Source organism: Colossoma macropomum, unplaced genomic scaffold, assembly GCF_904425465.1.
Source record: "Colossoma macropomum unplaced genomic scaffold, Colossoma_macropomum, whole genome shotgun sequence".
Taxonomy (NCBI): Eukaryota; Metazoa; Chordata; class Actinopteri; order Characiformes; family Serrasalmidae; genus Colossoma; species Colossoma macropomum.
Genome location: NW_023494807.1, coordinates 24,460,678 through 24,480,630, shown reverse-complemented (window position 1 = coordinate 24,480,630; position 19,953 = coordinate 24,460,678). Strand labels below are relative to the sequence as shown.

Genomic DNA, 19,953 nt, shown 5'->3' with positions numbered 1-19,953 from the left:
GTGATCTGAGAGTGGCTGATATGGGTGGAGCTTCAATACATACATAATTTGACATGGTGCAGAAGAAGAGTCAGATGAGGCCATCATTTCTGTTTGAAAAATGCTCTTTATGGAGAACAAGGGAAAACAATGCCACTTAAAAAGCAACTGAAAATTGAGGTAGGTCACTCCTAGCCCTACTCTTTCTTCTGATGGTCACCAAACACAAACGCACTCTCACTAACTCTGAGCTGGACACAAAATAACACAGTAAACACAAACACACACTGTAACTGAAGAACAACAACATAACAACATTAAATAACAACATAAATAGTCTGTTTAGCAAGTGGGGGAGGGCTGAGGCTACAACACACACAACCCCGAAAGTCCCTCTCTGTTTGAACAAAACATTTTATGAATTACATTATTCATTTTTTTATCTCAAAGTTTGATCCATGTACATCAAGAATTATTAAATACATATCAGTATTCATTCCATATTTATCAACGTTCATTGTATATACATCAATGTTCATTCCATATATATCAAAGTATAAATATAAATTAAAAAATATAAATCTAAATGCAGCTTTGAGGTAGCTACTGCAGAAATCTTTACTTCAAGTTTTTTCTTCAGTTTAAGTTCCAATTTAGCCTTGAGTTTCAATTTCAGTCTTATGTTGCTTATTTACTCAAGCTTAAAGGTCCACTAGAACCTCCACTTAAAATGTGCTGTCTTTGAGGTATGACTGATTAAACCGGCTTCATGAAACGAGCAGGTTTATCTTTAGCAATATTTGTGAACATATGCATAAATAGTAATTACAAATGCATTTAAATACATCTAATAAAACATTTATGAAAAACAACAAACAATATTGTAGTGCATTCAAGTGATAACATCCTGTTAGATACAGCTATACAGCAGATTATAATCAGAGATTACAGAATAGTCGCTATATTTAATTGAATGTATAGCAGCACCTGCTGTTTGTCCCATGTGATAGATTTATAATCAGGGATTACTGAATAGAGTATTATGTAACTATGATGACTGCAGACAGCATGAGGGTCAGAATGATGGAATACAGCACAGTCTTCAGGAAACACACAGACACACCAGCAGAGGGAGACACTGAACCTGAAACACACACAACAAAAACCACTGTTGGATTAAATATGATGACCAAATAGAAAAGAACTAACTTGTTTCAAGGAAATCAGCCTGTCATTGTACAGAAGAATTTATAGTATTTAATGGTAACCAGTGACTACTGTTAGAGGCCTATCAGAGCAACAAACAAGAAATAGATCTAGGAAAACCCATGACTGCTGTTAGCAGTATCAAAGTGAAAATGAGAATTAAACCAATGAACGTTAAGCCCACCATGACAATATGTTGGCATGAATACGTGCAGAACTCAGTACATTGTAAGGTGAGTGAAATACTGTGCAGGTAACCGTATCATCAAGAGGATGAGTGAGGCATGTAGGTGAGGCTTTCTTCACAGCAGGAGAACTTTTTTGATGATTTTTTGATGAGTGAAAATAAGTTAGCAACTCCTCTACAGGCAACATATTTAAATAAAGCATTTTTTTCTGCCAATTTGGTGCACAAATTGGTGCATATATATATATATGTGTGTATGTATGACTGTCTGCAGTGAAATTTAATCAGGAGGAAGATGCTGAATTTGTCCACAACACAGAAGAGCAGATAGAAATTATATGTTGATTTGGGTTCATTCTGAACTGAAACTGTTTTTCCTGAATTTATTCAACCTGCACATTCAACGGTATGATATGTAGCATATTAACAGACTCTATCAGACTCTTATTTGATTTATACCTGAAAACCCGCTTACACAAATATCTAATTACCTGAAATCAGGTGTAAAGTCAAGCAAACTTTACATTTTACAATAGGGTGTAATATGAGCAAAATATACTTGTTTTATAGCTGCTAGCATTCGTGTTAATGCTATCACTATAGCTTCCAATTCATGAAGTGATAATCCTAAAAATGGCAATCAAGACTTTAAAATTCTCTTCCATTTAACATTCTGGTGGACTTGTACTGGTGCTTGGTGACTTTATCGTCACCTGGAAGAGTTAAATGGAGCTAAATAACACTGATTATACTGGAAGGTGAGAATCTGAAGCTGATAGACAGCTTTAATAAATACACAGTAAATAAACACCACTGTGTTTCTGCACCTGTTATTAGAATTTTCTCTTTAAGACCCAGGACTGTTTTAATGAATGCATTTTCTGCTTTCTTTCATTATTTATATGTTTGGCCTACACTGGAGGACGACTGTGTCGCTATATTTATTTGAGTATATAGCAGCACCTGCTGTTTGTCCCACACAATGCTTGAGAATATGAGTTTTAACAGTGTGTGTCAGACACAGGGAGTCTGTGAGAGACTCAGTAAGAGAGAGCGACTTTTGTTTGTCACACTCAAATGAATTATAATGTTACTAACTGGTTAAGTACATGTTTGAGTATGTGTCTGCACCTTTATCAGCACGGAGTCGTTTCAATTCCTTCATCTCCAAAACATCCGTCTTCCAGCTGACTGGGTTGCTATGGTTACAGATGATAGTGCTGCCGCTGACAGACAGGGAAAGAGTGCCACGTCCACGTGATGTGACTTCCTTTTCCTCACAGGTTTCTTTGTAACAGCTGGAGCTGAGAGCGAGGTCATGACCTCTACAGGTGAGAGTGATGTGGCAGGTGTCTCTGCTTAGCTGGTGAGTCAGGACTGGAGCCTCCACTGGATCTGAGGTAGAAGATATACAGACACATCACTGTAATGCTGACAGTCAGTCAGTGATAAATCACTCATCACAGATCAGTAAAAGTTTTTTTCAGAACTGGTCAGTATCTTTATTAGCTGAGATCCAGCTGGATGTTGGTGATGGTGTTGATATTAGACCTTAGAGACAAATGAGTAAAAAAAGTGTAAATCTAAAATATATTCATGATGGTGAATTATGTGCAGGGTGTTGTAAGGCAAAATGGGCCCCCCAGAAAACGTATTTATTTCAGATTGACTAATATTTAACCATATTAGCACTACATATATAATCTCAGAAGACAAGGGTAGGCTTACTGGTCATTGGTCATGGATAGAAAATAAAATGACTCTTTTTGTGTTGTAGACATTGTGACCCCTGTTTCCTGTCACCACTACTGCAAAGAAAGTAAGTAAGTTTCTCTATAATTAACAGTGTCATATTAAACCACTCAATGATTTTGTGCAGTACTGAATGTACAAGAATATACAGGAATTTTAAAAAAAATCAGTGGAATTCCACTTTTAATCACTAATAATTCAAACTTACATTAATTTTAAGGCTTTACTTTATAATTGAAATTTTGGTTTACATTTTAGCACTTTTTTTTGAAAGTTATATACAGCTTTAAATGTATCCTTCACACATTTAGCAGAAAATAAATACATTTGTGTTTAGCTGTTTCAGAGGATATACGAATGAACACCAATGACATGTCCAGTGGTGGTGTTTAAAGTAGCCTACAGAGTGGACCAACTAGCTGTAGTATTAAAAGAGAACATTCCAACAAATAGACTCTTCAGGTGACTCCAGGTAGAAGGTTTAACTCCTTATTAATTTCATCTGTTAACTGTGGAGATGACAGTGACTGAGATTGTACAGGAAAAACAGACAAGAAAAATTGATTTGAATGTGTTTCAGGATTTTTTTCTAATCTGGATTGTCCATCCAGGCAAGACCTGTCCAGAGTGTATCCTGCCTTCCACCCAACGACTGCTGGGATAGGCTCTATCTCCCTTCACGACCCAGAAGGATAAGCGGCTTAGAAGTTGTGTGTGTGTGTGTGTGTGTGTGTGTGTGATCCAGTCAGGAGCAGACAGCTTGTTAAGAGGAGCAAGAATCTGACATGAACTGTGTAGCTCCATCAACAACTACAGTTACAACCTATAGACAGTCCAAAGAAGGGAGCAATATTAGGAAAGAAGCTCTGATGGTTTTTTTTTCTCAGTTCTTTGCCTGAACTTAATTGAATTGTTAACTGATTTCCACACTTGCAAATTTGTTCATCCAATATAATTTTCATAAATTGGCAAAATGTAATCTGCCATCACGTTTCCATCTCAGTTCATTAAAGTTAAATGAACTGAATTTTCTGGTGGTGATTTAACTTTTGTAGGTCCAAGTTATCTTTTCATAATCTGTTTAAAAGTGGACACTGCAGTGTCCAATTAGTTTGGCACCACACTTTGTAATAGAGAATGTTGCAAACTGAATAAAAACAATGTTACCCCTAAGGTTAACCAAGTGTTTAAGCAAGCACCTATCCAAGATAACATAGCCAAGGAGTAAAGACAACACAGAGAAGGTAAGTAAAACAAGAGGAAAGACACGCCCAGAAAGCAAATAGATACAATCTTTGAAAACAAGAATTCATCAAAAAAGTTCCACTAAGCCAAATAGTTGAGTAATGTGAGATAATTAATATTTTAAAGAGAAATTCTACTGATTTTTCAAATCTGCATATTTCAATCATTGAGACATAAAAGAATCTTTCAGAATTATTTGATGTGAAATAGTTTGATATATAGAACTTCACCAGCTCTGTTTTCTTTACAGTGTCAGGTACAGCAACCAGGGCCAGGATGGCTACAAATATCAGCCATTTTATTTACTATCCAAAACCACCAGTGAACCTACACTTGTCTTGTAAGTTTTATATGTAATGTTGTTTATACTAATAGTGTTAAACCTGAAAAAAAAGTTTGGGGACTGTTTTCCTTAAAACATCCTGCATGTACCTCTCAAAGTGTGGCCTTTTGGCCAAAGTTTGCCTGTAAACAAATTTGCTATGGTCCACCAGAAAGTTACCCTAACTCCACCCCCTCACCCTGTAGGAAAATAAACATTTTACTAAACAACAAAACTTTTACTGTAAGATTGTATTTTGTCATGTTTGACTCTGTAGTTTCTCCAGAATGGAGCATTTCACATCAAACCACTCTGAATGGCTTTGTTTACTATCATAACTATTTACTTTGGCTGAAATTTTGAAAAATCAGTGTTATTTCCCTTTAGGTACAAAAGATTTAATTTATTTGGGTATGTGTCTCCTGGTAGCAGGTGGAAAAACACAGTTTAAAAAAAATTACAGCTTCCTGTCAAGACAGTGTGTTTCCTCTAACTGACTGATTTTCTATAAGACTTACCCAACACAGACAGCGCGTATTTAGCAACGACTCTGACCTCATCACCAGATGCTTTTGCTTCATACGGTCCACTATCAGTCTTCTGTAAGTCCTTCAGTGTCAGACTGTAGGTTTCCTCATTGAACTCCACTCTGCCTTTGTAATGGGAATAGAGTGTACTATCTTTATATTTCTTATTATATTTTAGAACATTGTTAGTTCTGTTAAACACCCAGAATAAGTCATCAAAGTCTGGCAAGGGTTCCTGTGTATCCAGTTGAACAGAACCACCAACCAATCTGAACTCATCACAGGACACTGTGTAGAGAAAAAATGAGAAAATATTAAACCATAAAGATATTTTGTTACACTGTGATTTCTTTATCATGATCTGTCACTGTGTGGCATGTTAATGACTAGTAAGACCGTTATACTGTCTGTTAATACAAACTGCAGACAAACAAGCATTCAGACACTTTTGTTTTTGTTATTTAATATGCAGTCATATGCAAATGTGTGTGCATCCTTCATCAAATGATACATTTTGTTAATTTTTTAATGTAAATAAGTTACACATCCTCTACAGAGAACACAGTGACTGAACACATCCTCTACTTCTGCACATTTTAATGAATTTGATGTGTAAATTATGCGTTTTATATGTATGGAGGATTAAACCTCCTTTTAACTTACTTATTCAGCTCACCAGTGACATTAACAGAGATCTACACGTCTTAAAATATGTTGTACACTTCAAAATAATATGGTTCAGCACAAATTCTATTCAGGTCATCAGACAATGCACACTTGCTACAACCACTTACACTCTTTATTTGACAGAGAGTCTCAAAAGCGATACATTCTCAAACATTTTAACCTCTATAGTGATGAAGTTCAGAGAATTGTTTACCTGTGACTGAGATCAGAGTGGAGAGAACAAAGATCAGCTGCAGCATCATCGCCTTTGCAAACAAAGTGACATACTTTCTCTTTTATACTGATGGATGATATTCTGAACCCCCCCCCCACTCCCTCAGAGAGGTCTTCTAATGTGCTGATGTTCACTTTAGAACGAAAGAGGAAGTTTTGTCTCAGACAGTTTTTTTGTGCGCTGACGTTAACGCAGAACTTATAAGTTCAATGTGACGAAATATTTCACACTGGAAAATGCAGTGTAATAGGGGTGGGAATCTCTAGGCACCTCACGAGTCGATTATGATTCAGAGGCTGCGATGCGATTATAAAACGATTATCGATGCATCTTGATGCTTTTTTTTCTTTACAGGATTTGTATTTTCTCACTGTGTGTTGATACTTTCAAAGCAAAGTATTTGTAATAATCCATAATAAATTTACTTCCAATGTCTTTTATTAATAAAACAAATGGAAGTGACGCAGGCTGCCACTCATCTGCGATAAAATGCAGTTACAGTGACATAAGACTCTGTAGCAATGGATGTCCACTCAGCACATGTTTGGTTTTGGTCTCGTTGTGAGAGGGGGGGGGGCAGTCGCTGTGTCAGTAAAATATCTTTGAGACGGGACGCTCTATCTCGGCTCCAAAGTGTCCAATATAGCATTCTCAATGACTGAGAACGGACGCAAATCCTTGGCAATAAAAGTTACGATAGAGTTTGCAATTCACCTACAAGTTTGGTGGAAGCTTTGACATCGCTTGCTCGATGGTCCTCTGGTTGGCAGCAAGTACAGCTGGATGGAAAATGGGTGGAAACATGTAATATGGTTTCTCATGTTTGTCGTTTCCAATTTATTTTAGTTTAGCATGGCACAATTGCATATAGTGTGGCTCTTATTCAGGTCCCTTTTTCTCTGTCGTGCAGATTGCATGTCACCTAGCAACACAGTCTCGCTTGGCTAGTAGCTAATGAAAAGACAAAGAGATAGATTTAAGATGAACATTTGGAGACGAATGGACTTCTATCACATTTATAAGCACTGCAGTTGGTTTCCTGGTATGTTAAATCTGCAACGAGAGACTGTCAAACATTGAAACGTTGCAAAAATGAAGTCGCTTCTCTTTCGAATGGTCCCATTCCACCTGAAATGGTGCCACATTTACATTCTGGTGCGTCAGGCAGAATTTAAGGTGGAATGGGAAGAAGAAGAAGCTGGAGAATGAGAAGCGACTTCAACCTCATAAAACAGTCGAACGTTGAGAGGCGTTTTAAAATAAGCTGTTCTACTTTTGAAGAAAAGTTTTCTGGTGGAGGGAGGAAAGCGGCTATAGCTAAAGCTGAAAGCAGAGCAAAGTCTGTCTGCATTTTCGTTTATATTTTTTAACCAATACTAGGACTTTAGCACACACTGAGACATACTGGACATTAAATGTTGTGGCTCCCAAGGTTTTTTTTGTTTTTGTTGAAAGGACAAAATGGCTCTTCTTAACATTTTGTGTTGTGACTCCTGACCTAACCTGGCTTTTAATGTGTGCCGCTCGGATTTCTCACTCATCCAGTTGTGTTTTTGTTACGTGCACATCACAGACTGTCCGGGCGCTGCACTTTCGCACTTTCAGGTTCCGCCTTTTGCGTTCCGTCAACATTACGTTACAAATTAAATATTTAGAAAAACATTTCTTTTTGAAATTTGTGAATCGATTCAGAATCATCCATGTCCGCATCGCAATGCATCCAAGAATCTATTTTTCCTCCACCCCTACAGTTTAATACAGAATGAATCATCCTCAGTGATCATTCAACTAATTCATAGAACTGTGAAGCATCATTATGTCTTCTTGTTTTGTTGCGTGCCTCACAGACTTTGACGTGATTTTTTCCAATGCCAGTCTGCTCATGTTGGTTTTCCTGCGGTTAGTCTGGTTCCTCTTCATTAGTTCTCACGCTGTTCTGTATATGGAAGTGAAAATACTACACTGCAGCGCAGATGCTGAGTCTCTCCACAACACAGAATTATTTTTTGATTGGGGTTTATTCTGAACTGAAACTGTATTTATTCCACCTGCACATCCACTGTGTGATGAAATCTGCCTCCTATGATGACAAAGAAGAGCAGATTAATCGCCCTTTGTGTTGGCTTCACTTGATAATTTCATTTCATTTCATGAATCTGACATAAATGAATCTCTCATAAATGAATGCATATAGACAACTAACTAAGCTCTCTAGGTAGCTCTAAATTAGCATTGTAACTGAATATATGTGGCATATTAACAGACTCTATCAGACTCTTAACTAATTTACACTTGCGCACCACTCATACAGATACATACAGTTACCCAGAATCATAAGTAAACTAAAGCAAACTTTACATTTTTCTTTTAAAGTGTAAAGCATGAGCACAACAGAGTCTGGTTTTCTAGTGGCTAGTATACACATTAATAATGCTAGCATTATAGATAGATAGATAGATAGATAGAATGAACAGATTGATGAATAGATAGATAGATAGATAGATAGATAGATAGATAGATAGATAGATAGATAGATAGATAGATAGATAGATAGATAGATAGATAGATAGATAGATAGATAGAATGAACAGATTGATGAATAGATAAATAAATAGATAGAATGAACAGATTGATGAAAAGATAAATAACTAAGTAGTCGAACTGTAAAGCATCATTGTGTCTTCATATGTTTTTACTGTGTGCCTGATAGATATTGAGGTTTTTTATACTTATCAGTTCCTGTTGGTTTTCCTCTGTGGTTAGTGTCTCTGTCTGCTCTGTGCTTTGATTTTGACATATCGTATCATGCAGTATTCTGCCAAAAAATTAAAATGGCTTATCTGGACAATGATGTAAAAAAGATTTGAATGCCAGTTTGAGAAATCTTTGAGGCAGTTTTGAGCCAGATACTGCAGAAGTCTTCACTTCATTAGTAGCCTGAGTTCCACCACTACAGTAATAATTACTGCCAGCACTTATCATGTTGCTCATACATTTAAGCCCAATTAAAAGCCTATTTTAACACCAACAAAAAACTGGGGCATCACTGATCAAACAGATTCATGAGAAGAGCAGGAGTATCTTTAGTGATGTTTGTAAACATGTGCATAAACACTATTTACAAATGCATTTAAATACATCTAATAAAATATTTACTTACACAAGATACAGTATTCTAGTACATTCAGTCAGCTGACTTCTGAGAAGCTACAACAGTGACGCTAGAGGTCTGTACAGCTACAGCCTGCAAAAAAAGTGATGTAGTAACTGATAACAGTCTGTTGGGTGCAGCTATACAGTAGAGTAGATTATAATCAGAGATTACATAATAGAGTATTATGTAACTATAACAGCTATAATGAACTGTGTAACACCATCCATGTCTTTAAGATGATTTGGTCAGTCTTTCTCTGATGTGGACGGTGATGACTGCAGACAGCATGAGGGTCAGCATGATGGAATACAGCACAGTCTTCAGGAAACACACAGATGCACCAGCAGAAGGAAACACTGAACCTGAAACACACAACAAAATTCTCTATGATGACCAAATATAAAGGAACTAAAAATAACTGACTAAATAATATGTTTCACTTTTCAATCTATTTTCTTTCTGAACATGTCTTGTTGATTTTCTAAATGAAATTAAGTTAACACATCATGTACAGTGAACAAACTTAACTTAGTATTTAGTCACAATTTGTATTTATTTTCTAACTTATTGGGAAAAAAAGGAAAAAAAAATGAAAATAAATTTTACACAGGCCACATTTTATTTTTTCCCCAAAATGTAAAATTCAGCACAAAGTGTAATTGTGTCTTAAAATGTGCAGCAGTGTGTTCTCCGTAGAAAATGTTAACTTATCTTGAGTCGTAACATCAACAAAACATGTAATTTAAACGGGGCGCCCAAACTTTTGCACACAAGTGTAAATATATAAGCACAATACCAGCTGCACTAGTGGAGAGCATGCAGTGCCGTTTTTTTGGATGATCAACTGCCTTCGAGTGTGAATAGCTCATTAACACGAGTTTATCTAAAAACAACTGTTACTCGAGACGGATTTCTGCAATGAAATGTAATCAAGATGCTGAGTTCATGCTAATAATGCTACATTGTAGCTTCCAAGTTACGAAGTGATCATTTCTAAAAAACAGCAATCATCACATCAAAATACTGTTCCAGTTTACATTCTGTTGGACTTCTACAGGTGCTAGTTGACTTTTTCCTCACTTGGAAGAGGAAGTGTGTGAGGCAGTGTTTGTGTGTATCTGTGTTCACACCTTCACCTTCATCAGCACAGAGTCGTTTGAGTTCTCTCATCTCCAAAACATCCATCTTCCAGCTGACTGGGTTGCTATGGTTACAGATGATGGTGCTGCCACTGACAGACAGGGAAAGGGTGACACCTCCAGGTGATGTCACTTCCTTCTCCTCACAGGTTTCCTTGTAACAGCTGGAGTTGATAGAGAGGTCATGACCTCTACAGGTGAGGGTGATTTTACAGGTGTCTCTGCTTAGCTGGTGAGTCAGGGCTGGTGCCTCCACTGGATCTGAGGTAGAAGATATACAGACACATCACTGTAATGCTGACAGTCAGTCAGTGATAAATCACTCATCATAGATCTTAGATTTCTTTAAAAATCTTTCAGAACTGGTCAGTATCTTTCAAAGTAGCCTAGATCTATCTGGACGCTGGTGATGGTGTTGATAATAGACATCAGACAGTAGCATCCATGCTTAGAAACTATTAAAACTAAACTTTTATTTCTTGAATGTTAAAATTAAAATCAAAAGCCAAACAAACAAAGAAGTCAGAAGATATTATACTGACCTGGTTCTCAGTAATGATTTTAATTGTGAACACGTGTGGGTTCACTTGCCATTTTAGATATCAGATAAAATAGCTATAGTTGCATTGTAGACATGGTTATTCCAGTTTCATTAACATTAAGAAAGTCAGTAGGTTTTGTGTATAATGAAGCATTTCACATTAAACCACTCTGAATTTATTTACATAACAACAATTGAATCATGCAGAAACTTTAAAAAAATCAGTGGAATTCTCCTGAAATCAGGCCAAACACTTCTGTTCATTTGCTGTGGCCTAAAATCTTAGTTTACATTTCAGAACTAACATTTTTGACAGATGTGAAATTTAAATTCAGCTTTTAACCTGTCGAAAAATGATAGGTCAATTCTAGTCTTCATAACTTCAGAATGGTTTAAGCTACAGACATCACTCACATATCAGGACATTCAGCAGACCCGCCCCTAACTAGTGCACGTGATGTCATCGAGCTGTGACGTCAGCATCAGTGAGTAATTCAGCTCGGAAAATCACCCAAAATCCTGATACTGTTGCTCTGCTTTTCGCCCTTCAGATTCCAACAAAGGGTTAAAACAGCGACATGATTCAAACATCAGATCACTCATCAGACTCTGCACTTACAGTCCAGAGTGATTTCATCTACCTGTGACCATCCATCAGCCAGAAATCCAGCTCCAAATTCACCCAAACCCCACTCTCTACTGTTTTACTACATTTCTGCTTTTAGCTTTCATATTATAAACAAGGGGTTAAAAATAGTGACATGATTCACACATCAGAACATCACTAGCCAGAGTGAGAGAAACCAGCTCTAGCATTACACAACCCAGAAATCCAGCTCCAAAGACAGCCTTAACCACTGTAAAACCTGCTATCAGCTCTCTGCTTTAGCCTTCATTTGGCAACAAAAGGGTTAAATATGAATTACAGAATTTTTTCTAAATCTCTGCATAATGAATGGGTTATGATGTAAGAACAGTCATTCAGAGTGGTTTAATATGAACTGGTTAATTATAGAGAAATTCAGTCAGACTTGTTCACAGTGGTGGTGATGGGAACCAGACGTCTGAATAGTTTAATGACTCTAAAAGCCTCTTCACAGAAATCTATTACATTACATAGTTATGAATGCACTGCTTAATGACCGAGACGTTTTTGGCCTAAAACATAGTTCATGTTTCATGGTGGGAAGGTACATGCAGGGCGTTGTCAAATGTTCCTTAAAGAAAACTTATTTTTTCTCATTTTATTATTTTATATGTGAAGTTGATGATGATCCATTTTATTATTTGACTGTCTTAAACATCACATATAAAAACTCAGAAGCTCACTGGTGGTTTTGGATAGTAAATCAAAAGGCTATATTAGTGTTGTAGACATTGTGACCCCTGGTTCCTATCAGCACCACTGTAAAGAAGTCAGAGTCAGTAAGTTATTCATAATGAAACATTTCACATCAAACTATCTGAAGGACTTTGTTTACATCACAGCTTTTAATAATGAATTATGCCGAAATGTTGCATATGATTTGAGGTTCAGTACAGAACATGTGGCTGCATAAGGAGGAAACTAGCCTTTCACACAGCACCCACATGTACCAGCCAGAAGCAGTTAATCACAAATTTTCAGAACTCAACAGAAAACAAAACAAAACTCAGCTTTGGTTTCACTAACTCACTCTTCCTCTTTGAGGTTCAGACTCCACTGACCAAAAGTAGTGACCGTGCATAAAGTGAAATATTTGAGAATGTCCCTCTGAATTACTTGATCATGTCACAAACACTAATTATGAATTATGTAGAAATGTTGCATCTCTGATGTTTTTCCTCTCAGTTCTTTGCCTCAACTTAACTGAACTGTGAAAAGATTTCCATACAATTAAAAGGGAATTTTGTTGACCCAATATAAAGTAATTAAATTTATGAAATTGAACTCATTTAAACTGATTTAGTAGTTGTTTGTGTAACTGATGTTTGTCCAGCTTATCTTTTTATAATCATGTTAGATTTGTTTAGAAGCACATCCAGCAATAGAGAATGTGGTAAAGCAAATATTAACAAGCTTATAAGATTAATCAAATTATAGAATGCAATCATACATCCAAAGAAAAATAGCCAATGACGAAAAAGAACACAGAGATGATGAGTAGAAAAAGCAGAAAGGAAGTGCCCAGTATGCAAACAGACGAAGCCACAAGCCAATAAAATCTTTAAATACAAGAAATTAGCAGCAAAAAAGTTCCCCTAACTCAAAATATTTCAGTAATGTGGGATATATTCACTTCATGTATTTGGTTATGCATCTTGTGATAGCAGGAAATCTCAAGAGACTTAAAAACAAAATTCATTCTCTCTTTTTTTGACTTGATTGACTTTGGCCACTGTAGAGAAAGAAAAAGACTCAAAATTTTTTTTAGAAATGTTTGTTTTGTTGTAATTGACTTTTCCTACTTTATTATAGTGTGCGGTAAAGCTAATTACCTCATATATTTGGCTACATGTAATGCTAGTTTTAAACTAGTAAACAGTAAATGTATGTCTATCTGGAGCTGTTTGTGCAGATCGTCGCTGTCCAATGAAAAAACATGAGCTCAACAGATGACCTTTACATTATGTGAAAATGTCATGATGATTGGACCGATAGAAATGTTCCAAGATTGCTTGGAATAAAATCCCTTTCCATTAACTTACATTGAAAGTAAAGAGCGTTTTTGCCCTCTCCTATAAAGTTACTATTTTGGAGATACATGTTTTTCTTTGGACAGTGACGAGATATAAGCTCAGCAGGTGGCGTGAGAAACAGAGCAGGAGGACTAAACTCTGTAAACAAAACCATCATATAATGCATACATGATATTAAATAGTATGTAACCTAGTTTGACACATTTTGTTGTTCAAACATTCTTACGAGGTGAAAAGAAGATTGCTAATCAATGATCAATAAGCTTTTATATAGTTTAGTCAGGTCAGCTCTCCTTGTGTGGATTATGTGTGTTACCAGGGTGGAGGATAAAACCAGTAATCACTCACACTCCTTATTTGACAGATCAACTCAAAAATTATACATTATCATACAGTTTAACTTCTACTGTGCTGAAGTTCAGAGAATTGTTTACCTGTGACTGAGATCAGAGTGGAGAGAACAAAGATCAGCTGTAGCAACATCGCCATTGCAGAGAGTGATAAACTTTCTCTTTAACAGTGAAAGTGGAAGTTCTGAAAGACCCCCTCACTGCGTCTGCGAGGGATTCTAATGTGCTGATGTTCATGCAGACATTATTTGGAGAAAGTGACACAATATTCTACACTGAAAAAAGCTATTTACTACAGTTTACTTTGATATTATTAAGACCGAAATACAAAGTGGAGGGCATCAATCGCATTCACTCATAGTCATCTTAGTCATAATGTACTTCTATAGAATTAGTCACTTTTAATGATCATGTTATAATGACACACCTTCAGTTCCTGTGGGTTTTCTTCTGTGGTTAGTCTAGTTTCGCTTCATTTGCCTCTCTGTCTGTTCTGTACTTTGCCAAAAGAGATTATGCATTATTATGTGTTTTATTTTTAAAGACAAAATATAAAATGACTTATCTGGACAATGCCATAATACGCCTTCCATATATCACATTAAAAGTATTCGAAAATACTGTAGCATCAGCAGAAGAAGAAACACAGGAGAGGCCATGATTCTGTTGCAAGAAGTGCTCTTTTCAACCACATCAACAAAAACACACATACAGAACAGAAACCGCAGTGGAGGTCACCACAGGCCGCACACTTCACCCCAACGGTGTTATTGGAGGCTCCAGTGTCAGAAACCTGAAAGTAGCTGACTCTGGATGTAACGCTGCTGTGTTTTGTTTTCCAGGTGCTCGGGTATTAGATATTTCCAAGCGGTTTCCCGCGGCTCTAAGCAAACACGAGAACATCGGCACCATGGTCATTCACACGGGGGTGAATGGCATCTCATCCCGTCAGAGCAAAGTCCTCAAGGAGCATTTCGGGCTACTCCTTGACACCGTTAAGAAGAACACTGATGCCAGTACCGTCATCTCAGAACCTCTGCCCACCTACAGGAGAGGAAGCAGATATTCAACAGGCTCTGTGTGCTTCACTGCTGGCTCCCAAGTCTGGTGCGAGAACAGCGGCCTCGGCTACATGAACAACTGGAGTACTTTCTGGGAGCGACCAGCCTTCCACCACAGCACCCGAGCCGCCGTGGCCAAATTAAGAAATGTCTCTACAGGATGTGGAAAAGCTCGTTCATGCATGTATTATCTCAAAGCTGGGTCACTGCAATGCTCTGCTGTCTAAATGTTCCAGCAAAAGCCTTTACAAGCTTTAGTTAGTCCAGAACGTTGCAGCCAGAGTCCTCACAAGAACCAGAAAGAGCCCAGTTTTTTCACACCTATACTGGTTAACAGTTCAATTCCACATTTAGTACAAAATTCTTTTACTGACATATAAAGCTTTAAACGGCCCCTCAGTACCTGAGAGAACTTATCGCTTATTATGGACCATCATGCCTACTTAGATCACAAGGTGCTGGCTTACTATTAGTACCTAGAATTACTAAGTTACATCAGGGGGCAAAGCCTTTTCATACAAAGCCCACCAGCTTTGGAACAATCTTCCAGTCAGTGTTCGGGACTCAGACACAGCCTCAGTCTCAAGTCTAGACTAAAAACCTACTTATTTAGTCAAGCCTTTGGTAATTAGTTTTTCCCGTTAGATGAAGGTGGAGCAGAGGGATGCTGACGTCTCAGAGAGCCCTCATGTCTCTGTTACCTTCTAGCTCCCCCTTTAGTTAGGCTGTAATAGCTTTGGACAACATGACCATCATGGACCTTCCCGCTAGCATTACGCCTTCCAAGCTAGCTTATAGAACACTTTACCAAGCGATCATTTTAAAAATAACAGATGACATGTCAAAATATTATTCCAGTTTATGGTCACACTTTATTTGGATGGTCCCCTATAGATGATCTACTAATACTTTCTGGTGATACTCAGTTGATTATCAACAATAATCATAAAATAATAATCAAGGTTAGGGTTAAGTTTAGGAGTAGGTGTAGGCTTTGCCTTGAAGTTAGGTTTAGGGTTAGGGACAGATTTCATAGAATCTTTCACATGCAACTTACTTAAACTTCAGTTGCATTAAACAGATATTTAGTTAAATGTTAGTTGAAGATAAACTGAGCGTCTACAAAGCATCTACAGTGGACCATCCAAATAAAGAGTTACCGTGCTGGTGCTAGTTGACTTTATCCTCACCTGGAGGAGTTAAATAGAGCTAAATAGTACTGCTTATACTGGAGGGTGAGAATTTGCAACTGACAGACAGCTTTAATAAATAATTTTGTCTATAGCATCGTTGCCATTGCAGACAGTGTGGGACAATTTCTCTTTAACATTGAAGGTTGAAAATAGACCCTCAAAAAAGCATCATCACTGCCTCTGAGAGGTTTTCTAACATGCAGACAGACACTGATTTGTTTTTTGGAATGCCAGTCAGTTCGGGTTTTTCCCCTGTGGTTAGCCCAGGTTCTCTTCATTTTTTTCTCATGCTGTTCTGCATTGCTTTTGACAAAAGGGATTATGCACCATTCTGTATTTTAGACCAAAATTTTAAATGGCTTATCTGAACTACATAGCATACTGTGATTCCATAATACTTTACCAAAAATCATAAAAAAAGGCTTTGAAAATACTTCTATAACACTGGCAAAAATGCAAAGATTGTGTTAAAATGAAATGGTTTGTCCATCAGGCTCTGTTTCTTTCTGTGATAGAGACCAGTAAGAGAGTTTAAAGTCTGCATTATCAGAGTATCTTGGGGCAGTCATGGGCTGGAGGTTAGGGAACGAGCCCTGTAACCGGAAGGTCGCCGGCTCAATCCCCCGAGTCAACAGTATGTGACTGAATTGCCCTTGAGCAAGGCACCTAACCCGGGCGCCATGGATAGGGCTGCCCACTGATCCAGGCAGGTGTGCTCACTGCCTTCTAGTGTGTGTTCACTAGTGTGTATGTGGTGTTTCACTGCACGGATGGGTTAAAATGCAGACGTAAAATTTCCCTGTTGTGGGACTAATAAGGGACACTTAATCTTTTAAATCTTCAGGTGTCAGCAGATGCAATTTAATGCTTAAAAAAAATTAATGCTCTTTTAAGATGCAGTTTTAAGCCAGCTACTGCTGAAATCTTCACTTTATGAGTGGCCTGAGTTCCAGCACTATAGTAATAATTACTCCCAGCACTTCTTTGGGAATTTTAATACTATACTGTTCATAGACTTAAGCCCACTTAAAAGCCTACTTGAACACTCACTTAAATACACTGCTTTAGGGTATCACTGAACAGGCTTGACGGGAATAGCAGGACTGTCTTTAATGATGTATGTCAACATGTGGATAGAATTAGTTTTAGCGCTCACAGAGACGTGGCTTTTCGCGACAATACTAAACAAAAGCATCGCACCGGCCAGCTTCTCCACCTACCGTCAGGACAGAACTCTGGACTCTAGTAAGGGCAGAGGTGGTGGGTTATGTGTTATGGTGAACTCTCAATGGGGAACAGATGTAGTGGTTCTAGCCAGTCACTGGTCTCCAGACATTGAACTCATAACACTCAAAGTTCGACCTTTTTTCTGCTTAGAGACTTCAGCTCAGCCATTCTCACTACAGTCTACATTCCACCTCAGGCAGATGAGGCACGTGCATCGGAAGTTTTGTATGAGACCATTAATGGACTTGGGAACATTCACCCTGAGGCTGTTTTTATTGAGGTTGGGGATTTTAACAGGGCAAACAGAACAGACTCTTGACCACCGCTATACTGCACTCAAGAAGAGCTACAAACCCCTCCCCCGCTCTGCCTTCGGCAAAGCTGATCACCTGCTCCGTTCTTCTCCTGCCCACATACAAACAAAGACTGAAACAGATGAAACCAGTTCTCAGATCAGTCTGTCAATGGAGTGAGGAGGCCATCTTCACACTTCAGGACTGCTTCGAATCCACAGACTGGAAGATGTTCTGTGGTGCAGCTGGTCCAGGCATCAATGAATGCACTGACTCCATTACAAGCTTCATTAATAAATGCACTGATGACATTGTACCAAAAATCAATGTCAGAACATTTCCCAACCAGAAACCCTGGATCAATGCTGAGGTTCGAGCCAAACTAAGAGCTTGGGCCGCTGCCTACAACTCTGGTGACCTGGCTAGCTACAAGAAGGCCAGATATAACCTTCAGAGGACCCTCAGGCTGGTCAAAAGGAGCTGCAGGAACAAAGTGGAATATAACTATCTTGGCTCTGATCTCAGACGTATGTGGAGTGAACTGCGTGCCATCACTGACTACGAAGGAGGTACGATCTGTGATAGGGGCTCGTCCTCCTCACTTGCAGATGAACTAAATTTGAGGTAACTAACACCCCACCTGCTGAAAAACTCCCAGTAGATGAGAAGAGCTGCACTCTAGCCATTCCCCTGTCTGAGGTGGTGAGATCCTACAGGGCAGTTAACCCACGCAAGGCACCTGGTCCCGATGGCGTCCACAGCCGTGTACTTAAAGCATGTGCCAACCAGCTGGCTGAGGTTTTCACTGACATCTCTAACCTCTCCTTAAGACTGTCATTGATTCCCACGTGCTTTAAGGAAATCATTTAAGGAAATTGTTCCAGTCCCCAAGAAACCGGCTATCACCTGCCTGAATGACTACCACCCTGTTCATAAAGTGCTTTGAGCGGCTGGTCAAAGCTCACATCTGTTCAACACTTCCAGCCACCATGGACCCTCACCAATTTGCATACCCCTCCAAAAGATCTACAGACGATGCCATTGCACTAACAATACACACTGCCCTCACACACCTAGACAGAAAGAACACATAGGTAAGAATGCTGTTCATAGATTACAGCTCAGCATTCAACACAATCATCCCTGCCGAACTCATTCCTAAGCTCACAGACTTGGGTTTGAACTCTCATCTCTGCAACTGGATACTGGACTTCCTGACGAGCAGACCCCTGGTGGTGAAAGTTGGGAACAGCTTCTCTTCTACACTGACTCTGAGCACAGGGACCCCCCAGGGATGTCTACTCAGCCCCCTCTTGTACTCCCTGTATACACATGACCATGTAGCCAGACACACATCTAACATCATCTTCAAGTTTGCTGATGACACCACCATCCTAGGCCTCATCACTGATGGACATGAAATAGCCTACAGAGACGAGGTTAGCGCTCTGTCCCATGGCAGCAATCTCTGTCTCAACATCAGCAAAACAAAGGAGAAGATTGTGGACTACAGGAAGCTGCAGAGGGGTGGTCACTCTCCCCTATTTCATCAATGGAGCCGAAGTGGAGAGAGTCAGCAGTGTGAAGTTCCTCAGTGTACACCTCACTGATGACCTCACCTGGTCCCTCCATACCAACACTATTGTGAGAACTGCTCGTCAGCGTCTTTTCTTCCTGCGTAGGCTCAGGAAGTTTGGTCTGCCTCCTCAGATCCTCACCAACTTCTACAGATACCCCATAGAGAGCATCCTCAGGCGCTGCATCACTGTCTGGTATGGCAGCTGCACCACCTGCGACTGGAAGGCCCTTAAGGGAGTGGTGAGGATGGCAGAATCCATCATAGGCAACAAACTACCAGCCTTACAGGACATCTATCAGTCCTGCTGCCTGAGGAAAATCAAAAAGATCCAATCAGACGGCATCACCCAGCACACAGCCTGTTCACCATCCAAAGCATACAGGCTAGAACAACCAGGCTAATGAACAGTTTCTACCCACAGGCTGTCCGGCTTCTGAACAAGCTGTGAAGCTGTGGGTCCTTCCCCAACTACCATTTCACTCAGTCACTTTGTCAGTATTATTATTATATCATATCACTGCTATGGACAATAACAAGTCACTAAGTTAAAATGTATATATATTCTTCACAGATTATCCCTTGTTTCGTATAAATACATTTGTACATAGCAATGAGCTT

The 19,953-nt window shown here is 38.7% G+C and overlaps 1 protein-coding gene across 2 annotated transcripts; it reads right to left on the bottom strand.

The window, feature by feature from the left end:
- Positions 1–547: 547 nt before the first annotated feature.
- Positions 548–6,209, bottom strand: LOC118797541 (CD48 antigen-like). Of its 2 annotated transcripts, XM_036556906.1 has the most exons (4): positions 6,099–6,151; positions 5,210–5,506; positions 2,504–2,767; positions 548–1,123 (listed from the first exon to the last, which is right to left on the bottom strand). In XM_036556906.1, exons 1-4 carry the CDS (start codon positions 6,145–6,147, stop codon positions 1,020–1,022), a joined length of 714 nt encoding a protein of 237 aa, XP_036412799.1. In that variant the 5' UTR covers positions 6,148–6,151; the 3' UTR covers positions 548–1,019. The 2 variants fall into 2 exon arrangements, with proteins under 2 accessions (XP_036412799.1, XP_036412798.1); XM_036556905.1 differs by having other exon boundaries at positions 5,210–6,209.
- Between the last annotated feature and the right edge of the window lie 13,744 nt (positions 6,210–19,953).

What these genes read in the sequence shown, in the direction of transcription:
- LOC118797541 (XM_036556905.1), bottom strand. Translation starts at nt 5,576, where the DNA reads ATGATAAAGAAATCACAGTGTAACAAAATATCTTTATGGTTTAATATT. An exon ending in ATACGCGCTGTCTGTGTTGG is followed by an intron (nt 2,768 to 5,209) that starts GTAAGTCTTATA and finishes CTTCTACCTCAG; the next exon opens with ATCCAGTGGAGGCTCCAGTC. An exon ending in ACGACTCCGTGCTGATAAAG is followed by an intron (nt 1,124 to 2,503) that starts GTGCAGACACAT and finishes TGTGTGTTTCAG; the next exon opens with GTTCAGTGTCTCCCTCTGCT.